At 34.2% G+C, this 23,776-nt stretch overlaps 1 protein-coding gene across 1 annotated transcript in view; it reads right to left on the bottom strand.

Annotated features, from left to right (window-relative positions):
- agtrap (angiotensin II receptor-associated protein) overlaps positions 1–10,589 on the bottom strand; it is a 21,576-nt gene extending 10,987 nt beyond the window's left edge. Inside the window, exons 1-4 of the mRNA XM_073826039.1 lie at positions 10,452–10,589; positions 9,344–9,378; positions 7,826–7,937; positions 5,584–5,797 (exon numbers count right to left, since the gene is read on the bottom strand). Of these exons, the coding sequence (XP_073682140.1) occupies positions 5,584–5,797; positions 7,826–7,937; positions 9,344–9,378; positions 10,452–10,478 (388 nt within the window). The 5' untranslated portion in view covers positions 10,479–10,589. The remainder of the gene's footprint in view (positions 1–5,583; positions 5,798–7,825; positions 7,938–9,343; positions 9,379–10,451) is intronic.
- Between the last annotated feature and the right edge of the window lie 13,187 nt (positions 10,590–23,776).

The following is a 23,776-nucleotide window of genomic DNA, read 5'->3' as shown; positions in this document are numbered from 1 at the left end:
CTCTTAGCAGCAACAACTGCAGAAATCAAGACTGCTAAAAATCAAGCGTTTGTGATAACTTGCAATGAGTCTGTTACAGCACTGTGCAGGAATTTTGGCCCACTCATCTTGGCACAATTGTTGTAATTCAGCCACATTGGAGGGTTTTTGAGCATGAACCGCCTTTTTAAGGTCATGCCACAGCATCTCAATAGGATTCAGGTCAGGACTTTGACTAGGCCACTCCAAAGTCTTCATTTTGTTTTTCTTCAGCCATTCACAGGTGGATTTGCTGGTGTGTTTTGGATCATTGTCCTGCTGCAGAACCCAAGTTCGCTTCAGCTTGAGGTCACGAACAGATGGCCGGACATTGTCCTTCAGGATTTTTTGGTAGACAGCAGAATTCATGGTTCCATTTATCACAGCGAGTCTTCCAGGTCCAGAAGCAGCAAAACAGCCCCAGACCATCACACTACTACCACCATATTTTACTGTTGGTACTGTTGTTCTTTTTCTGAAATGCTGTGTTACTTTTACACCAGATGTAATGGGACACACACCTTCCAAAAAGTTCAACTTTTGTCTGGTCAGTCCACAGAGTATTTTCCCAAAAGTCTTGGGGATCATCAAGATGTGTTCTGGCAAAACTGAGACGAGCCTTTATGTTCTTTTTGCTCAGCAGCAGTTTTCCTCTTGAAACTCTGCCATGCAGGCCATTTTTGCCCAGTCTCTTTCTTATGGTGGAGTCATGAACACTGACCTTAACTGAAGCAAGAGAGGCCTGCAGTTCTTTAAATGTTGTTGTGGGGTCTTTTGTGAGCTCTTGGATGAGTTGTTGCTGCGCTCTTGGGGTAATTTTGGTCGGCCAGCCGCTCCTGGGAAGGTTCACCATGTTTTTGCCATTTGTGGATAATGGCTCTCACTGTGGTTTGCTGGAGTCCCAAAGCTTTTGAAATGGCTTTATAACCTTTTCCAGACTGATAGGTCTCAATTACTGTCTTTCTCATTTGTTCCTGGATTTCTTTCAATCTCAACATGATGTGTGGCTTTTGATGATCTTTTGGTGTACTTCACTTTGTCAGGCAGGTCCTATTTAAGTGATTTCTTGATTGCGAACAGGTGTGGCAGTAATCAGGCCTGAGTGTGGCTAGAGAAACTGAACTCAGGTGTGATAAACCACAGTTATGTTTTAACAGGGGAGGGGGGCAAACACTTTTTCACACAGGGCCATGTGGGTTTGGATTTTTTTCCCTTCATAAAAAACCTTCTTCATTTAAAAACTGTATGTTGTGTTTACTTGTGTTATCTTTGATTAATATTTAAATTTGTTTGATGATCTGAAACATAAAAGTGTGACAAACATGCAAAAAAAATAAAAAAGTCATTAAGGGGGCCAACACTTTTTCACACCACTGTATATACATGTAGATGAAATACAGATTTGAGTTTAAATACTTTGATTATGTTACTACGAAGACCTTTAGAATTTAGCAGGATATTTTTGTTAAAGAAGTAGTTCACTTCCAGAACAAAAATGTACAGGTAATGTACTCCCTTTGTCATGATGTTTATGTCTTTCTTTCTTCAATCGTAAAGAAATTATGTTTTTGAGGAAAACATTTCAGGAATAATTCTATAGAGTGGACTTCTATGGTGCCTGCGAGTTTCAACTTCCAAAATCAACCCAGTCTCATAAAAATACGTACCTCTGGGTACTTTTTAGCAGCACCGTTTTTACGTAGCTTACTGCACATTTCACAGCAGTTTCAAAAAGAAATGTTCACTGAGTGGCGCTAAAACACAGGTTCAATACATGAACCCTAGCACGTATTTATTACGTTGATATAGGTAGGTATTGCTGTGTTTTTATTACGTTGCCTGAGGTACGTATTGCGGCGGTTCAGAGCTCAAATACTGTTGCTAAAAGTTAATACTCTATACCCTACACCAAACCTACCCGATAGTATTAACAAATGCAGAACCGATATACAAACGCACTTGTTTACGCCATTTGCCTGCTTAAAAAAAACAGCTAATACCAGCCTAGGCTGGTTGGCTGGTCTTAGCTGGTTTAAGCTGGAAGTAGCTGGTTTAAGCTGGTCTCCCAGCCTGGCCAGGCTGGTCAGGCTGGTTTTAGCTGGTGGTTTCCCAGCCTGACCAGCTAAGACCAGCCTGACCAGCCTGGCCAGGCTGGAAAAGTGGCCAAAACCCCTCTAAAACCAGCCTGCCTTCCAGCTATGACGGGCTAAAACCAGGCTGGTTGGCTGGTTTTAGCTGGTTTTTTCACCAGGGTTGAAACTTCCTTGTGTATAGCTTTGAACTCATTTTTTTGAACCGTAGTTACACGGGATTCAAACTGGAGCTCTTCACCTCTCAAGTACATCTCCGTACTGTGTGAGATACCAAACAAACCTACCTTCTCTAAAAAACCCATAGATGTAAAGCTAGATATGTCATGCTAACATTCAAAAGCCTCAGTTTTCAAATCTCCCAGAATATAAAAATAGTTTTGAAGTCATAATATAGTAGGCTACTCTTCAAGTAATTGTGCGAAAATTACACTTTATCAAACTCTGAAAATCATACTTTGTGTGAAAAGGAATAAAAGATGTCAGAGTTTTACTGCCTCTAGTGTTCTTTTTTTTTTTTCTTTTTTTTTTGGAAACTGCAGTCCTACTTATTAGTACATATTTCACATCTGGCCTCTGGTACGTTTTTTGTTATGAGACTAGGCAGTCTATATACAGGGGTTGGACAATGAAACTGAAACACCTGGTTTTAGACCACAGTTAGTATGGTGTTGGGCCTCCTTTTTTTGGCCAATAGAGCATTTCGTCTTTGGAATTGTCATATACAAGTCCTGCACAGTTGCCAAAGGCATTTTGAGCCATTCTCCTCTTGCAGATCAGGGGTCAGGTCACTACATGATACTGGTGTAGGAAAATGTTATCTGACTCGCTCCTCCAAAACACCCCAAAGTGGCACAATAATATTCAGATCTGGTGACTATGCATGCCATGGGAGATGTCCAACTTCACTTTTCTTGTTCATAAGACCACTCTGTGGGGTTGGACAATGAAACTGAAACACTGACCAATATAATGTTGGAGGTTTCATGGCTATATTTTTGCAGCCTGGTGGCCAATCTTCACTGATTGCACATTCCACCAGTAAGAACAGGTGTGAAGGTTGACTATGTGCACCCAATGGTTCAGACATTGTACTCTGAAGGTGGTACCATGTATCAGGATGATAATGCACCAGTACACACAGCAAGACAGGTGACAGAGTGGTCTGATGACCAAGAAAAGTGAAGTTGGACATCTCCCATGGCATGCATAGTCACCAGATCTGAATATTATTGTGCCACTTTGGGGTGTTTTGGAGGAGCGAGTCAGATAACATTTTCCTACACCAGTATCATGTAGTGACCTGACCCCTAATCTGCAAGAGGAGAATGGCTCAAAATGCCTTTGGCAACTGTGCAGGACTTGTATATGACAATTCCAAAGACGAAATGCTCTATTGGCCAAAAAAAGGAGGCCCAACACCATACTAACTGTGCTCTCAAACCAGGTGTTTCAGTTTCATTGTCCAACCCCTGTATATATACTTTTTAACCTCAAATGCTCGTCTTGTCTAGCTCTGCGCATTCTGGTTCAATACAGTGTCGAAAAACGCTAATTTTCTTCTCCAACTTCAAAATTGTCCTATATTGCTGCAGAAGTACCGACCCAGTGTTATCAAAGTGAACACGCAAAGAAGATCAAACACCCTTTACAAAAAAAGGTGAAACAGCGATGTAGGACGATTTTGAAGTTGGAGGAGAAAATGAGATATGAGTTTTTCAACATAGCCTAAACTGTCTTAAACAGGACTGTACGGATACACATGGCAGAGCTAGACAAGACTAGCATTTGAGTTTTAAAAGTATAAAATTTTGTATTATTTTTACCAATTGTTTTGCTAAATAAGACCCTTCTTCCTCGGTTAGGATCGTTTAGACCCCTTTGAAGCTGCATTGAAACTGTATTTTGGAAGTTGAAACTTGGGGCACCATAGAAGTCCACTATGTGGAGATAATTCCTTAAATGTTTTCCTCTAAAAACATAATTTCTTTACGACTGAAGAAAGCAAGACATGAACATCTTGAATGACAATGGGGTGATTACGTTATCTGTACACCTTTAACATTCTCATGGATGAGACATATAGGCACAATGATTTCTGATAATTTTCTTAATGGAGTAGTTCACTTTCAGAACAAATATTCACAGATAATGTACTCACCCCCTTGTCATTCAAGATGTTCATGTCTTTCTTTCTTCAGTCGTAAGGATTTTTTTTTTATTATTTTTTTTTTTGAGGAAACATTTCAGGATTTCTCTCCATATAATAGATGTCAATGGTGCCCCCAAGTTTGATCTTCCAAAATGCAGTTTAAATGCAGCTTCAAGGGTCTTATCTAGCGAAACGATCGGTTATTTTTTAAACAAATTGACAATTTATGCTCGTCTTGTCCCGTCTCTGCGACACGCATGCTTAGTCTGTGTAATCCGGGTCAATACAGTTAGGGTATGTCGAAAAAACTCCCATCTTGTTTTCTTTCCCAACTTCAAAATCCTCCTACATAGCTGCAGAAGTACCGACCCAGTGTTTACAAAGTGAACATACAAAGAAGATCAAACGCCCTTTACAAAAAAAAATAGGTAAAATAGCATTGTAAGACGATTTTAAACCCATGCACATTAAAAGACGAGACAAGACAAGCTTTAGAGGTTAAAAAGTATATAAATTGTCAATTTGTTTCACTAGATAAGATCATTCTTCCGGCTGGGATCGTTTAGAGCCCTTTGAAGCTGCATTTAAACTGCATTTTAGAAGTTCAATCTCGGGGGGCACCATACATATCCACTATATGGAGAGAAATCCTGAAATGTTTTCCTCAAAAAACTTAATTTCTTTACGACTGAAGAAAGAAAGACATGAACATCTTGAAAGACAAGAGGGTGAGAACATTATCTGTATATTTTTGTTCTAGAAATGAACTAATCCTTTAACACTGTAAAGCCTACTGCATTCTATTTGATACACAACTTTCTAAGTGGGATATTTTAAGACATGATCAAATACTAAAAAATCCAACACTTTATAATTGGATTCAGACCTCAACAAAACAACTAAGACCAAAGGTTAATAAAGATCTAACAGTGAGGAATCAGTCGAAACTGGCCTAATCCCTTTTAGGCCCGAGCAGTGTTTTTCAAACTACAGAGATCAGTCCAGCTGTCTGTCTCTTTTATTTTATTTTCTGTGGGCAGCTCTGTCAGGCATCTGCCTTGTGACCAGCTCTAAAACTCAATTACCCACTCCTCTTTATTGCTTGCCATTTTGAATGAAATACTCTGCTTGTGCTCCACAATCAGAGACCTCAGAATTAGAATGCTTAAGATAGGCTCAATAATGCTTTAAACAAACAAAAGCAAACAATGCTGGCATTTTAGCCTCATGGAAAGACTTTCACATATGTGAGAAAGCACTCTGGGTCATAATTAATCAGTCACCCATCATTGTTTCTCCCGCAGGCCTTTCTCACCCACTTACCAAAGTTGACATTGTATTCGCCTCCCCGCTCACGGTACATCTGGTAGACAAAGAAGCAGGAAACAGGTTTGAGCAGAAGGCTCAGGATGGTCATGCCCCCACTAAAGCGGAACAAGTCTCGGCCTCCTCTCTCAAAGCTGAGTTCAGCCGCCGCATAATACAGCCCAAGATGAACAATGTCAGTCAGGATGGTCACTGCCAACCCAATCAAGAACTGAATGAAGAAGAGGAGAGATCAAATATGTGACCCTGGACCACAAAACCAGTCATAAGGTTAAATTTTACAAAACTGAGATGTATACATCATACAAAAGCTCAATAAATAAGCTTTCTATTGATGTATGGTTTGTTAGGATAGGACAATATTTGGCCGAGATACATCTATTTGAATATCTGAAATCTGAGGGTGCAAAAAAATCAAAATACTGAGAAAATCACCTTTAAAGTTGTCCAAATTAAGTTCTTAACAATGCATATTACTAATCAAAAATTACATTTTGATATATTTACAGTAGGAATTTTACAAAAAATCTTCATGGAACATGATCTTTACTTAATTTCCTAATGATTTTTGGCATAAAAGAAAAATCAATAATTTTGACCCATACAATGTTTTTTTGGCTATTGCTACAAATATACCCCAGCGACTTAAGACTGGTTTTGTGGTGCAGGGTCACATATTATTATGACAAATATACAATATACAAATACATAAGAAGGTAAAAAAAAAAAGTAGTCTCAGTAGGGCTGCACGATTATGACAAAAATCATAATTGTTGATTATTTCCTTGAAATTGTAATTACGATTATCACAATTTACATTGATTGATGTTTTAAATAGCAACTGCATACCATAATTTTATATATATAAAAAAAATGAAAACTTTCATTTCTTTTCTCATTGGTTACATTGGTTTGGTTTCTTTAAAAAAAAAAAAAAAGTAAAAATATTCAATATACATAAGCATATTCCGGTATCAAATTTTCATATTGCGATTTATTGATAGTGCTTTTATCACGGTATATGGTATAATCATTATTGAAATTTGCAAAAAAAGTAGTGTCATAATACAGTATAACAGGTTTAAAAACAATTTTCTTATAACAAAAATAACTGAACATTTAAATACAATAAAGCAATACACCAAAAATGCATAAAATGAAAAAATTTACACAGATTAAAGTGCAAAAGAATTTTAAAGACCAATAGTCTTTACAGTAAGATCTCATTAGTTAATGCATTAATATTCACAATGAGCAATAGCTACATTTGCTACAGACGTTATTAATCTTTGTTAAAAAATACAACTCTTAGTTCATGTTCAATAAATTAGCTCAATAAATAACAGTTACAACTTTTGATTTTTAACAATTTGTTATTAAATATTGGAATTACCTGAGATTAATGAATGTTTAGAATAAATTTTCATTGGCAGTGTATGTTAACTAGTGAATTAACTAATGTTAACTAATGAAGCCCTAATGTAAAGTCTGACTGAACAATAAAGAATCTAAACTCTTCCAAACAATATCTAGGGCATGTTGTAGTCCAGATTAAAATGTAAAAAAGTTTGCAAACAAATAGCCTATTTAGTCTAAATATTTAAGTATTTGACGCTGCGATGAACACCACAGCAAATACACAAATCTAAATGGCTATTTAAATTTAAACACTTTTCAGAATCTGAAAGCTGTTTTGTTTACAGGGTTTCCGGGGTAACGGCTACATTATGTTTAGCGCCATCTGCTGTCAGAGAATGAAAGTGCGCTTTCATCCAGAGCGTCTCTCACGTGCACATGCGTAGACACAGCATACAGTGCTTTTGTGCATTGTGACCAGTCGATGGCAAATTTATCTTAAAATGCATTCAAAATTCTGAATAATTTGGTATAAATAATTATTCTTGGTATTTTGATGCGCCCATGATAAATATAATTGACGGGCTTTAGATGATTTTTTGTGTCACCAACAGCACATATAATCTCCTAAACGGCACACAAACACCAAACAAACTGTAATTTCTTGCTGTAATGTCAGTCAGATGCTCTTTTGTTGTTGCTGTTGTTTTGGCTGATAGTTAATTATAATGTGGACCAGACCTAATAGTCATAATTCTGGCTATGCAAGACTCTGAATTTGATCTCAGCTCATCTGTCAATAATACTGAATAAAATGTTTGCCTTTAAAGTTATCATGACCTAAAAATCATGTTCTTCTTGGATGAAAAACAGTCACACCTACCATTAATACAGCATCTATGGAGTCTCTCTGTGCAATGGCCCACACTCCCACTGCAAAAACACTCACGTTGCTCAACACATAAGAAGTAGGAAGCCAGGGAACCAAGCATGCCCTGTATACACACACATTTAAACCTGGTAAGACTAATATTTTAATTAGGGCAGTCAATATAACTCAATTTGGTAAAATAAATGAAGCAATAACTGATGCTAATGAATAATGTAGAGCCTTGAAAATTAATATTCCAAAGGAAACTTTATTAACAACTTGAATCTAAAATCATATTGCAATATCTTTAATACTTCTTGAGTTATAGGTAAGCAAACTTTGGAGAAAGAATATTTATGGCACTCAGACTGGTATGTTCAATGCAGTTGTCATGAAAGAAAGAAATGAGATACATCTCTAGTTTCAACATTATTTGTTATTCAGACCTTCCTCTTTAAAATAAAAGAAGTATTGTATTTTTTAAACTGACCCACATTTGGTTTTTGACCACTGAAAATGTGTGTATTTTAACGATTTCCTCCTGGAGCCATATTCAAGTTCCAAAATCTCTGGAACTGAATCTCATTGGGCAATAAAAATAAAGATGCCAAAAGGAAAGTTTGTTAAGACCCAATATCCAAAAGGGCATGAAAATATCTTTAATACATCTTGAGTTACAAGCATGCAAATATTGTTTTTTCATGCACCTGTCAAGCTTGAGATTCTGTGCTTTTTGGTATTTCATAAAGTGTTTTTTCAGACTAGTGGAAAGAAAACACCCAAAAGACGGTTAAGTTTTTCTTTTATGGCACTTTATCTATTTGTGTCAATAGATTTTGAGTACAATGCATATTTTTGAAGGCCGTTTTCTCAAAATGAGTTTTTTCTCCTACACTGAGCCACAAATATCCACTTCAGTAGCACTTACACACACCAAACTTTAAAATTGTATTCCTGTCTATATCCTGAAGGTTTTTCCAGAGGGATTTGTTCATATATAATTTGCTTGATTTTATAAATTTTATTCCCCCCAAAATGGTAAAAAAAATACATTGTTTTCTGTCAGTTCTAAGTTTTTTTCTGAATTATGGAGTGACAAAATGAGCTATCCAAAATTCACTCTGTAAAAATTTGACTCTAATATGTCAAAAAAATTAAACAAGAATTTTGAAACTGACTTCATCCAGTGTTTAGATTTTTCTACTTGAAATTTATACGAATTAGCGCGTATTTCATTAAATAATGCATAATTTAAATTTAAACCTAACATTTTAGAAAACTTGTAATACAAAAAATGTTTGCAATTATCAATGTAATCAATTAACTGGGTAAGTAAGGTGATAACTATTAGTTATAATGGCTTCAAATGTTATATATACACACACATTTAAAAGATTTTTTTCAGTTTGAAGACGAAATTTATTTTCTGCTGAGCTGAAAACTGTATGATAAAGTTTTACTAATGGTGAAATTCCTCAGGTTAGTGTGGGAAAACAGAAATGAGAAAGGCAAATGCACAATAACTCTCACCAGACTGTCAGTAACCAGTGAACCAACACGATGGCCTGCAGAGAAAACACACACACACACAAACACACACACACACACACACACACACAGTGCAGCTCATGAGTAAACATACAAATCTGTTCCCTAGACATAGGCCGTGGCTCAAAAACCAGTAAGCATTCAGTCTTGGACTTTTTTAATGCTACAGTACACTCTTAAAAATAAAGGAGCTTCACGATACCATAGAAGAACCTTTTTGTCTAAATGGTTCCATAAAGAATCTTTAACATCTGAAGAACCTTTCTGTTTCACAAAAGGTTATTTGTGCTGAAAGAAGGTTCTTCAGATTAGAAAAAGGTAAGAAAGAGATGGTTCTTCTATGGTATCGCTTGAAATACCTTTTAAAGCACCTTTATTTTTAAGAGTGTAGATTCAACTGCATGTATGGTCTCAAAAATTCCCAGTGCCCTGAACAAATAAAAATACATTTGATACAAGCAATGCATTTCTAAAATGATGAGGATATGAACTCACACAAACGGATAATACTGTGCAAAATTAAGAAAATGAATTTTAAGTACTACAATTTCTAATTCTTCAGATTAGTACTTGTTCCTGGTTATAACAATAATAATAGAAAGGTAATAATTATACAGGTTTATAACACACACACACAAAGCTTCTCTGTTCTTGTTGTATTCTATATATATATATATATATATATATATAAACTTGATACGTGTACTGCTTTAGGTTAATGTTATTGCTATTTTGTTGTTTTTGATTGCTTCCATTGCCCTCTTTTGTAAGTCGCTTTGGATAAAAGCATCTGCTAAATGTCTAAATGTAAATGTATGTAAATGAAACACAGCCATTGACATAGGAAACTGAGGAAATAACATTAAACTGACAAAACGTTGCTTTAGTAGATTACAGGTAATAGATAATAGATAATAAAGTTACTGATTATAGAATTATTTAAAACAATTCTTTAATAGTGTCATAAAGTGTAGACATCATTTTAAATTAAACAGCAATGACCTTTTTTTCTTCTGAATGAATTTCTTTTTATATCAGTGTATACTCCCTACCCAACACAAATACTGTAAATGAAACTCAAATACATTACCTTGAGATTTATGGCTGGTATTTCCATAGTTTTATTGTTTCTTTACGATGTAGTGTCCCTCTGTAGTTTTCAGTATTTCACAAAGGAAGCTTGAAACACTTTCATCGTAACTGTGTGTAACAGAAGTTTGCCTAGCTCTCTGAAGTGACTGCAAACATAACCATGTGACACCAGCCTGACTAGAGCCATGTGACTACACCTCCCATTGCAAATCACTCCATCTGAGAAAAGATCTGAGTGCAGAACTGGATAAGTTGTGTGTCTATGTGTTTATGTCACTGTAAACAATTGTTTACATTTCTGCAATGCACATTTACGGTAATCTTGTTTTCAAAAAGTAGTAGGAGAGATCAGGGCTTGTTATCACATTTGGAAATGTAACTAGGAAATGTCTCAGTGTAATAAAGGTAATGTTCCTGTCAATCCCCCACCCCCCATCAATCAAATCAACCATCCATATACAGTAAAACCAGAAATGATTACCCCTGGCAAATTCTGACTTAAAGTTACTTTTATTCAACCAGTTTTTTTTATATTAGAAATGACACAGACGTCTCACAGAAGATAATAAGACGATGTACAAGAGGCATCATTGTGGAAAAAATTATTACTCATCATTTATTTACATTTGAACAAAAAGTGGCATGTCCAAAATTATTCATACCATTCTCAATAAACAATAGAAAGCCTTTATTGGCTATTACAGCAATCAAACGCTTCCTATAATTGCTGAGCAGCTTTTTGCATGTCTGCACTGGTATTTTTGCTAATTCATCTTTAGCAATGAGCTCCAACTCTTTAAGTTAAGAGGGTCTCCTTGCCATCACCCTGATCTTTAGCTCCCTCCACAGATTCTCAATTGGATTTAAGTCAGGACTCTGTCTGGGCCACTGCAAAACGTTAATGTTTTTGTCTGGTAACCATTTCTTCACCACTTTTGCTGTGTGTTTTGGGTCGTTGTCGTGCTGAAATGTCCACTGGTGCCCAAGGCCAAGTTTCTCTGCAGACTGCCTGATGTTGTTGTTGAGAATTTTGATGTATTGCTCCTTTTTCATGGTGCCATTTACTGTGATTAGGTTCCCTGGTCCACCGGCTGAAAAACACCCCCAAAACATTAGGTTCCCACCGCCATGTTTGACAGTGGGGATGGTGTTAGGGTTGAAGGCTTCTTCTTTTTTACGCCAAATGAAAGCTACATCATTGTGGCCAAACAATTAAATTTTTGTTTCATCTGACCATAAAACAGAAGACCAGACCACATCCTCTGAGATTTTTCACAGTGCGGAACGTCTTGTATTTTTTAATAATACTTTGCACTGTAGCCACTGGAACTTCAAAACATTTAGATATGGTCTTATAGCCCTTTCCTGATTTATGAGCAGCCACAATGCGCAGCCGCAGGTCCTCAGTGAGCTCCTTTGTCTTAGTCATGACTGTCCACAAACCAACAGCAGAGAGCTTCTGTTTTTCACCTGTTGAGTTGATTAAAACAGCTGTTCCCAATGAATCAGGGTAATTAGGATGCTTTAGAACAGCTTGGACTATTTGGAATGGTATAGAACTTTGGATTTTCCCATAGACTGTGACCTTTGCAAAGGGTATGAATATTATGGACATGCCACTTTTTGTTCAAATGTAAATTACAGCTGCAAATTTTTTTTCCCACAATGATGCCTCTTGTACATCGTCTTATTATCATCTGGAAGAAGCCTGTGTCATTTCTGGTCAAAAAAAAAAATTGCTGGTTGAATAAAAGTAACTTTAAGTCAGAATTTGCCAGGGGTATGCATAATTTCGGGCTTGACAGTATATATATATATATTGGTAGGCTACTTTTCCTTTATGTCTTCTGTCATTGTTTGGCACTAGAAAAATAAAATTGCATCTAAACAGAGTTTAGACAGGTTATTCTTCAGCTCCCATCAATTTGTGGCTCATGCTATTTTAATACGCAGCCCTTTAAAGACTCGTCATAGTAGAAACAACCAAAATAGATTGCACATACCTCTTGGCACATTTGTTATAACTAAATAAAATATAGCCTGCGCTCATAACTTATGGACATGAAATTACTAAATACAACAAAGCTGAATTTGATAGATCATGCTGCTGGTTCAATTAGCCAGCTGTGGTCCATGATTGTAATAACATCTGGGACAGTTCATTAGAAGCATATGTCACTATCTAAGCCTGATAAATAGCTCAGATTTGATCAGTTAGCTTATATAAACCATAATCTACTTCGGAAGGTTTTCACATTTTCATATGGGAAATTAGTTCCTTTGTTGTTTAAGAGTCTGGAAGAAAGGTTTATCTTCCTGTTTGACCTCTGATATGTATTAGGCTTTTCTCCACAAATTATAGTGTTGTGATGCACATAAGATGTAGTTTGAATGTGTGTGTGTGTGTTTACCTGGTACTACCTGGTGTTTACCAAATGTCCCCACAAGGATAGTATACCATTAGGAAAACAGCTTATAAATCATATAGAACAGGGGCCCAAACTCAACATGTTCTCACTCCCAAGTCATCACATATTGACGTTTGGTCAGGACCCCATTGGCGTCACATTTTGAGGCTCAAGGTACCCCTTTAGCAGCGTTTTTTGACATGCAGGGTCCTCTATTGTTTTCAGTTGTTTGTTTTAATTTAATGGTTTGCATGAATTTGTAAAAAATATAAATAATTTTATATAAATTTATACTTTGATTGGAGCACCTAAACCCACCCCTACCCCTACCCTAAACCTATCCACTTCTATAAAACACAGGCAAATATAAGTACAGTCACAGGTATTTATTGCAAAAACTGACCATAAGCAAGCAGTATAAAAGCATTACAAACAAGTCGTGTTGCATTCCAAGTCTTCTGAAGCCATACGATATCTTTATGCGAAGAAGAGAGTAAAAAGGTTTTATTGCTGAAAATGATCCCGCTTCGTTATCGTGCTCACATCTCATTCAAAAAGATACTCCCAAATATTAGCATGATGCAGTCAAGAATTTCACAACCAAGGCTTCTTCTGTCTGGTAGCATTTTCTGAATTCGCGGCAAACAGCATGAGCTTTAAGGCGGACGGAAACGGCGACTGCGACCGCATCTGTTTAATAATTTAAATAAATTGTGACTGAAGTTGTATCAGCCTGTTATGTCTGTTATTTATTGACAAATGGTTAGGTTTAGGGGCAGGGGTTCGGTTACATGCTCGTATATGTGTAAATAGTGTAATATAAATAAAACAGTTGTGACTGTTTGCATTGAAAAATCACACCCCAATATGTATGCAATAATGGCAATATTATTGCATTTATATAATTTAATCATGACGATAAAATTCCCAGTGCCTTTCGTGTTGATGCCAAGGGTTTCTTATTTAACCCTCTGGGCCTACTCATTAAGGGGTCACACTTGGCTCCCTCGCGGTAAGAAGTGACCGAAGCCTTAAAAAGTAACTTTTTTTTTCTTCTGGAAAATCAATTAAATACATTTTTGTTCAATAATATTTTGTAATTATTATTTAGAATTTTGAGCATTTTTTATGAATTTATGCAATATTTATACAGTTTTAATGAGCAATTTTTTCCCACTAGAATTATATTTTAAATTATATTTTTTAATTTAATTATGTATTTATTATTTTTCAATAAATACAACATTTCACATTAAAATAGAGTAAAAGAATTTAAAATCCATTTTTTAAGTGAAAATTGCACCATCTAGTGGCATAAAAAATAAAAACTTGTGTAATGCCATGTAAACTCCTGTATCTCCCTATATACATAGCCTATATACAGGGGCTTTGGGATTCCTATTGTTTTTTTTTGTTTTTTTTACTGTTTATTCATTTTAATAGGCTTTGCATTTAGAAATATATTCAGACATTCTAAAAGATTACTTTTGGCAAGGTTTAGATATTTTTTGATTGGATAAATATCACACTCTAAAAAGTGCTGGGTTATTTCTGTAAACACATTGCTGGGTTAATTGTGCTGGGTCAAAATATTGGGTTGTTTGAGGTACTGTAAACACACAGTTGGGTTGATCATGCTGGGTCAAATGGACTGTAAGAGGTTCTTTCACTATGAACACCTGGGTTGGGTTATTTTGACCCAACCGGTTTATTTATTTTTTTCACTTCATCAAACATTCTGGATTCTTCACTCGTCTCGTCGCCAGGCGGTCACGCACCTCGCAGCAAGCAGGATTATAAGGTAATTTAAGTTTATAATATGATTATATAATTATTTACCTTTATTTTTAATAAGTTGTGGTTAAGAGCACACTGATTTCACTGTTTAATGCAATATTTGACCTGTCGCTGTGCGGGGTTTGCATTTTATTCCGTGAATATGACGACCGTTAAGTACCTTAGCAGCCTAGCGAGGTAACGTTTACTTACTATTTTTGCCTCAACATCGCTTTATTGTTATATAGAAGTTGTGTGTGTGTGTAACCTTAGTGTTATTTATAACTTACAGTATACATAGCCTTTATTTTAACGTCTTATGGAAAGGGTAGGTCAGATACGGGGGTAAGTTCTGTTACTGTCTGTGTACTGTATGGCTTTGCAGAAAACGAAGACGATTTCCTTACACAAATTGATCTTTTAAGGGCATATTTTTACAAGTAAATGTCTGCGACGTGCCGAATCCAACGATAGATCATCATTTGTATGTTGAGCATTTTCGCGCTTTTTTCCCTCAGGTATCTGCATTAGCTAAAACGCCCTGCCCCTTACTTTAATAACGGTAAACCACAATATGACTGGTATGTACTGCTGTGTGTCACTTAAATGTAATGTTGTCTTAGCTACAGTATGTAAAGTTAGACTTTATCTCTTTTGGTATATGCGGTCATTTAGGGGCCGTTCACATGTTATTTCAAATGTAGACGCGCGCCGTATGCGCGCTCATAATAGAGTCTGGGAACGTGACGTCAGCAACGCAATGCATGTTGGGAATTTAGGTAACGGAGCTGCGGTGAACACTGTGTTTGATTGTGATCGTGAAGTTTTAGTCTACTTTATTCTGCATAAATAATAATTTTTGGTGAACTATTGTTGTGTTGTTAATTGCCACAGTCTCACCGATTACCAGCATGTACGCCGACTGTCAAATGTTTGATTTTCCAGCTTTCCAGCTTGGACAATCACCTTGGATCCCAAGTGTCCGAGTTAACAAAACGGCGTTGCATGGCGTGGGTACAAGCAGTTAGACGGAAAAGCATTAGTTGACTAATATGTGCCCCAGCGTTGTTATGAAACCATGAATTAAGAAATTAATGCTGTCAAATCAGTTGCTCTCAAGGAATGTCATCCAACATAAACTTTTCTGTGTAAATATGTTCATGTATTGCGTGTATTTATATGTATATACACATGTACATATATAAAATTTAAATTTTTTATATATACACTAGTTAACATTTGAAGTGGATCAAAAGCTTTCATCAAAGTTGTCATAATAAAATCATGTCTTAGGACTTTAACTTTTTTGATCCACTTCGAATGTTGACTACTAATATATGTGTATATATATATATAGATATAACAGGTATAAAATATACACATGTATGTGTACTTATACATAGACAAACAATGTTTTACAGCCTTCAGTTATGCCGCGTTTCAGGCAACCCGTTACCCGTGTTTTTCCAGCCTTCTACCGGTGAAAGTGCACTGGAGCGGCAATCAAACCTGTGATTTCCCATCTGTGAACTCGTACTAACGTTAGATCAACGTACTCCCAGTTCCGAGCTCTGATATACGGTGCGTTGTTTATGCAAGTGGTACATGGTGGAAAAATAGACTTTAGGACAATATAACGTTGCATTCAAATTAATAATAATAAATGCGCTCAGACAGTTTGGCACGACTTGCCTGGAACGCGTGACTGGTGGTTTGAAGTCGTGATTTATGGGCTTTAAAATCTGCCTGGAACGCAGCATTAAACATGCATTATCTGTTTTGCATATTGCATACCACGTTGCAGCAATAAATTGAAAAAACACGAACATTTCTATATCCCTTTATTTGTGGATAACACACTGAGGTAAATGTGCACAGTTCACAGCAACATAAGAATTAACTAAATTGAAAAGTTCAGTTCCACTACTACTATAGTGCAAACACAACAGGTGTAAGATGTAACAGTGCTGTAAACTTTAAGTCTCAAGAACACAGGTAACAATGCAGTAGGTAAAACGGCTAATAACACTACAAACAAAGTAGGAAAACACCATCTGGGAATGTTACGTGCGTTAAGGCGGTAACTCATTTAGATCGTCCACCACTCTTTATGCTCGTAAGGATCCAGCCGTTGATTATTTTTAGTTTTTCTAAATACCTCAGCTTTGACACTTCATTAAGCTTTTCTCGGTATGGAAGATTTAGCTTTTCCTCGGATCTGTGCATTGTTTTTTTTCTTCTTTTTAATAGTAGCCTACTATCTTGTAATACTGACGGCTGACGACGTTACATAAAACATGGCGGAAACTAACCTCGGTAAAGTTAGTTTGATGTTTGACATTCATCAGACATTCGGTTTCAAACCGATTAAACTCTTTGCGCCTCTTATGTTTTTAGCTCAAATTCAGTCAGATGGACATAAATATATGTCCTTTACGTTGCACAAGGCTTAATTTCTAAAAAAAAATAAAAAATAAATTAACCATATAAATTAATTAAACAATTAAACTACATGACATTATACTATAAAACCAATACTAAAATATTCAGAAAAACACTCTTGTCATTGCACAAGACTCCGTTTTTGGAATTAGCACTTTATGGGTTTTATAATAATTTTACAACTTTTAATGCATGAAATAATATAAATTCATTAAACAACAGCACCGTTTGAGATAAAGCTATCAAAACAACTGTAAAAAACTCTAAATATTGTCCCCTGTCATGCACAAGACTTGTTTTTTCATAATTATCCTTTATTGTTTTTATATACAGTACTGAATCTGTATTTTTGATGTTTAATATACTGTACCCCCTTAAATTCATTAAACTCTGACACCGTTTGAGATAAAGGTATCAAAACAACTGTAAACATCTCTAAATATTATTCCCTGTCATGCACAAGGCTTGTTTTTTTCAGAATAATCCTTTATTGTTTTTATATACAGTACTGAAACTGTATTTTTGATTTGTGTAATATACTGTACCCATCATTCGAGATAAAGGTATCAAATCAACTGTAAACATCTCTAAATATTATTCCCCGTCATGCACAAGGCTTGTTTTTTCAGAATAATCCTTTATTGTTTTTATATACAGTACTGAAACTGTATTTTTGATTTGTTTAATATACTGTACCCACTTAAATTCATTAAACTCTGACACCGTTTGAGATAAAGGTATCAAATCAACTGTAAAAACCTCTAAATATTATCCCCTGTCATGCACAAGACTTGTTTTTTCAGAATAATCCTTTATTGTTTTTATATACAGTACTGAAACTGTATTTTTGATTTGTGTAATATACTGTACCCATCATTCGAGATAAAGGTATCAAATCAACTGTAAACATCTCTAAATATTATTCCCTGTCATGCACAAGGCTTGTTTTTTCAGAATAATCCTTTATTGTTTTTATATACAGTACTGAAACTGTATTTTTGATTTGTTTAATATACTGTACCCACTTAAATTCATTAAACTCTGACACCGTTTGAGATAAAGGTATCAAATCAACTGTAAAAACCTCTAAATATTATCCCCTGTCATGCACAAGACTTGTTTTTTCAGAATAATCCTTTATTGTTTTTATATACAGTACTGGATCTGTATTTTTGATGTTTAATATACTGTACCCACTTAAATTCATTAAACTCTGACACCGTTTGAGATAAAGGTATCAAATCAACTGTAAAAACCTCTAAATATTATCCCCTGTCATGCACAAGACTTGTTTTTTCAGAATAATCCTTTATTGTTTTTATATACAGTGCTGAATCTGTATTTTTGATGTTTAATATACTGTACCCACTTAAATTCATTAAACTCTGACACTGTTTGAGATAAAGGTATCAAATCAACTGTAAAAACCTCTAAATATTATCCCCTGTCATGCACAAGACTTGTTTTTTCAGAATAATCCTTTATTGTTTTTATATACAGTACTGGATCTGTATTTTTGATGTTTAATATACTGTACCCACTTAAATTCATTAAACTCTGACACCGTTTGAGATAAAGGTATCAAAACAACTGTAAACATCTCTAAATATTATTCCCTGTCATGCACAAGACTTGTTTTTTCAGAATAATCCTTTATTGTTTTTATATACAGTGCTGAATCTGTATTTTTGATGTTTAATATACTGTACCCACTTAAATTCATTAAACTCTGACACTGTTTGAGATAAAGGTATCAAATCAACTGTAAAAACCTCTAAATATTATCCCCTGTCATGCACAAGACTTGTTTTTTCAGAATAATCCTTTATTGTTTTTATATACAGTACTGAAACTGTATTTTTGATTTGTGTAATATACTGTACCCATCATTCGAGATAAAGGTATCAAATCAACTGTAAACATCTCTAAATATTATTCCCTGTCATGCACAAGGCTTGTTTTTTCAGAATAATCCTTTATTGTTTTTATATACAGTGCTGAATCTGTATTTTTGATATGTTTAATATACTGTACCCACTTAAATTCATTAAACTCTGACACCGTTTGAGATAAAGGTATCAAAACAACTGTAAACATCTCTAAATATTATTCCCTGTCATGCACAAGACTTGTTTTTTCAGAATAATCCTTTATTGTTTTTATACACAGTACTGAATCTGTATTTTTGATATGTTTAATATACTGTACCCACTTAAATTCATTAAACTCTGACACCGTTTGAGATAAAGGTATCAAAACAACTGTAAACATCTCTAAATATTATTCCCTGTCATGCACAAGACTTGTTTTTTCAGAATAATCCTTTATTGTTTTTATATACAGTACTGAATCGGTATTTTTGATATGTTTAATATACTGTACCCACTTAAATTCATTAAACTCTGACACCGTTTGAGATAAAGGTATCAAATCAACTGTAAACATCTCTAAATATTATTCCCTGTCATGCACAAGACTTGTTTTTTCAGAATAATCCTTTATTGTTTTTATATACAGTACTGAAACTGTATTTTTGATTTGTGTAATATACTGTACCCATCATTCGAGATAAAGGTATCAAATCAACTGTAAACATCTCTAAATATTATTCCCTGTCATGCACAAGGCTTGTTTGTTCAGAATAATCCTTTATTGTTTTTATATACAGTACTGAATCTGTATTTTTGATATGTTTAATATACTGTACCCACTTAAATTCATTAAACTCTGACACTGTTTGAGATAAAGGTATCAAATCAACTGTAAACATCTCTAAATATTATTCCCTGTCATGCACAAGGCTTGTTTTTTTCAGAATAATCCTTTATTGTTTTTATATACAGTACTGAAACTGTATTTTTGATATGTTTAATATACTGTACCCACTTAAATTCATTAAACTCTGACACCGTTTGAGATAAAGGTATCAAATCAACTGTAAAAACCTCTAAATATTATCCCCTGTCATGCACAAGACTTGTTTTTTCAGAATAATCCTTTATTGTTTTTATATACAGTACTGAAACTGTATTTTTGATTTGTGTAATATACTGTACCCATCATTCGAGATAAAGGTATCAAATCAACTGTAAACATCTCTAAATATTATTCCCTGTCATGCACAAGGCTTGTTTTTTCAGAATAATCCTTTATTGTTTTTATATACAGTACTGAAACTGTATTTTTGATTTGTGTAATATACTGTACCCACTTAAATTCATTAAACTCTGACACCGTTTGAGATAAAGATATCAAATCAACTGTAAAAACCTCTAAATATTATCCCCTGTCATGCACAAGACTTGTTTTTTCAGAATAATCCTTTATTGTTTTTATATACAGTACTGGATCTGTATTTTTGATGTTTAATATACTGTAACCACTTAAATTCATTAAACTCTGACACTGTTTGAGATAAAGGTATCAAATCAACTGTAAAAACCTCTAAATATTATCCCCTGTCATGCACAAGACTTGTTTTTTCAGAATAATCCTTTATTGTTTTTATATACAGTACTGAAACTGTATTTTTGATTTGTGTAATATACTGTACCCATCATTCGAGATAAAGGTATCAAATCAACTGTAAACATCTCTAAATATTATTCCCTGTCATGCACAAGGCTTGTTTTTTCAGAATAATCCTTTATTGTTTTTATATACAGTACTGAAACTGTATTTTTGATATGTTTAATATACTGTACCCACTTAAATTCATTAAACTCTGACACCGTTTGAGATAAAGGTATCAAATCAACTGTAAACATCTCTAAATATTATTCCCTGTCATGCACAAGACTTGTTTTTTCAGAATAATCCTTTATTGTTTTTATATACAGTACTGAATCGGTATTTTTGATATGTTTAATATACTGTACCCATCATTCGAGATAAAGGTAACAAATCAACTGTAAAAACCTCTAAATATTATTCCCTGTCATGCACAAGACTTGTTTGTTCAGAATAATCCTTTATTGTTTTTATATACAGTGCTGAATCTGTAATTTTAATGTTTAATATACTGTACCCACTTAAATTAATTAAACTGACACTGTTTGAGATAAAGGTATCAAATCAACTGTGCACATCTCTAAATATTATTCCCTGTCATGCACAAAGCTTGTTTTTTTTCAGAATAATCCTTTATTGTTTTTATATACAGTGCTGAATCTGTAATTTTAATGTTTAATATACTGTACCCACTTAAATTAATTAAACTGACACTGTTTGAGATAAAGGTATCAAATCAACTGTGCACATCTCTAAATATTATTCCCTGTCATGCACAAAGCTTGTTTTTTTTCAGAATAATCCTTTATTGTTTTTATATACAGTAGTGAAACTGTATTTTTGATGTTTAATATACTGTACCCACTTAAATTCATTAAACTCTGACACCGTTTGAGATAAAGATATCAAATCAACTGTAAAAACCTCTAAATATTATCCCCTGTCATGCACAAGACTTGTTTTTTCAGAATAATCCTTTATTGTTTTTATATACAGTGCTGAATCTGTAATTTTAATGTTTAATATACTGTACCCACTTAAATTAATTAAACTGACACTGTTTGAGATAAAGGTATCAAATCAACTGTGCACATCTCTAAATATTATTCCCTGTCATGCACAAAGCTTGTTTTTTTTCAGAATAATCCTTTATTGTTTTTATATACAGTAGTGAAACTGTATTTTTGATGTTTAATATACTGTACCCACTTAAATTCATTAAACTCTGACACCGTTTGAGATAAAGGTATCAAATCAACTGTAAACATCTCTAAATATTATTCCCCGTCATGCACAAGGCTTTTTGTGTGTTGTGTTTGTACATTTCTGAGAATACTATTCTGTATGGTGCGCAAGGCTTGTCATAAGGAGTACACTTTTGATATACAAAAGTATACAATATTCAACCCATTTATATTAAACATTCTTTAATGATTTTCTAAAGGAACAGTGTTTAAAAGACACAATTTTGAAAAACCAATAAACAATCAGTTCTTCAATAGAATCATATGTACCAGTTATCAAACCCAAAAATGTTTATATAAAAACACACATTCAGTGCAATTGTGCAAATAAAAAGGGATTTTTTAAATTATTTTCTAAAGTAACAGTATGTACAAGACAATTTTAGAAGAAAAAAATCAGTAGAACACAATATGATTAAAAGATTAATATACAAAATACACATGTAGTAATGAAACTCAAAATAGTGCAAAAAGTGTCTATAAAAACACACATTCAATTTTAAATGCCAAAATAGTGGCGTTGAAGAATTCACTTTTTAAATGATTTTCTAAAGGAGCAGTATTTAAATGAGACAATTTTAGAAGAAAAAATAAACTGTTCTGCAATAGAAAATAGTGCAAAAGAATCATATGCAAAATGCACATGTAGTTATAAAACCAATAACAGTGCAAATAAAATGTTATTAAAACACATTCAATTACAAAACCCAAGCAATATACAGTGCAATTGTAAAAAATATATACATTTGGATATGAATTACATTGCCTATGCCTTTTTTTTAGGGATCTTGTCCTATTCCTGCACACAAGACACAGTGCCAGGGAGATTGTTCATCAGAGACAGGTGAAGTCAGGCAGGAATTGTGAAACCAGTGATCACAACTGTCGCATTGAGTCTGCCAAAAAGAAAAAAAAAAAGACATAAATATGATAACACTACACACTTATAAAGCAGAAATAAAAAAATTCCAGATTTGTAACTTTATTTAACCGATTTTAATTAATAAAATAAAAATGCCATTTACCCAGTTAATGGCTGTGTCTGCAGTCTTCTTGCTCCGTGGAAGCTGCTTTAGTCCACACAACCCACAGAATTCATCTATTGAATCTATAATAAAAAAAAAAAAATTTTAACAGAGTAAAAAATAACATTTTGTAATACAATATTACACTTCTATTGTATAATGTTTCTTCACATCACCTGAGGCAGAAAGCAAGAATGCAGCCATTTCTTTTCGGAGCTTTGAAATGGCAGTTTTGGATGGATTTATGTCAAAGTGTTTGGGAATTTCTGGAAATTGTAAAACTGTTTGTCTTGCCATCTATATGATTTAAGAAATAGAAAAATTTATATTTAGAAATGTAGTACATAGAGCACAAAAACAGCATTTCTAAAAAAAGAATTGTTCCTTTTCTTTCTTTCTTTCTTTCTTTCTTTCTTTCTTTCTTTCTTTCTTTCTTTCTTTCTTTTTTTCTTTCTTCCTTTTTCTTTCTTCCTTCCTTTTTCTTTCTTTCTTCCTTCCTTCTTTCCTTTCTTTCTTTCTTTCTTCCTTCCTTTTTCTTTCTTTCTTTCCTTCCTTCCTTCTTTCTTCCTTCCTTTTTCTTTCTTTCTTCCTTCCTTCCTTCTTTCCTTTCTTTCTTTCTTTCTTTCTTTCCTTCCTTCTTGCCTTTCTTTCTTTTTTTTCTTTCAAAAAATATTTTTGGTAACACTTTATTTTACAGTTTCTTAACTAGTTGCTTATTAGCATGCATATTACTAGAATATTGGCCATTTATTAGTACTAATTAAGCACATATTAATGCCTTATTCTACATGACCTTATTCTACATCCCTAATCCCACCCAATACCTAAACTTAACAACTACCTTACTAACTATTAATAAGCAGCAAATTAGGAATTTATTGAGGGAAAAGTCATAGTTAATAGTTAATAAGTGTTCCC

This window comes from Garra rufa, chromosome 20 (genome assembly GCF_049309525.1).
Source record: "Garra rufa chromosome 20, GarRuf1.0, whole genome shotgun sequence".
In the NCBI taxonomy this organism is placed as follows: Eukaryota; Metazoa; Chordata; class Actinopteri; order Cypriniformes; family Cyprinidae; genus Garra; species Garra rufa.
The sequence above is the reverse complement of the archived record's forward strand: the minus strand, read 5'-3'. Positions and strand labels throughout refer to the sequence as shown.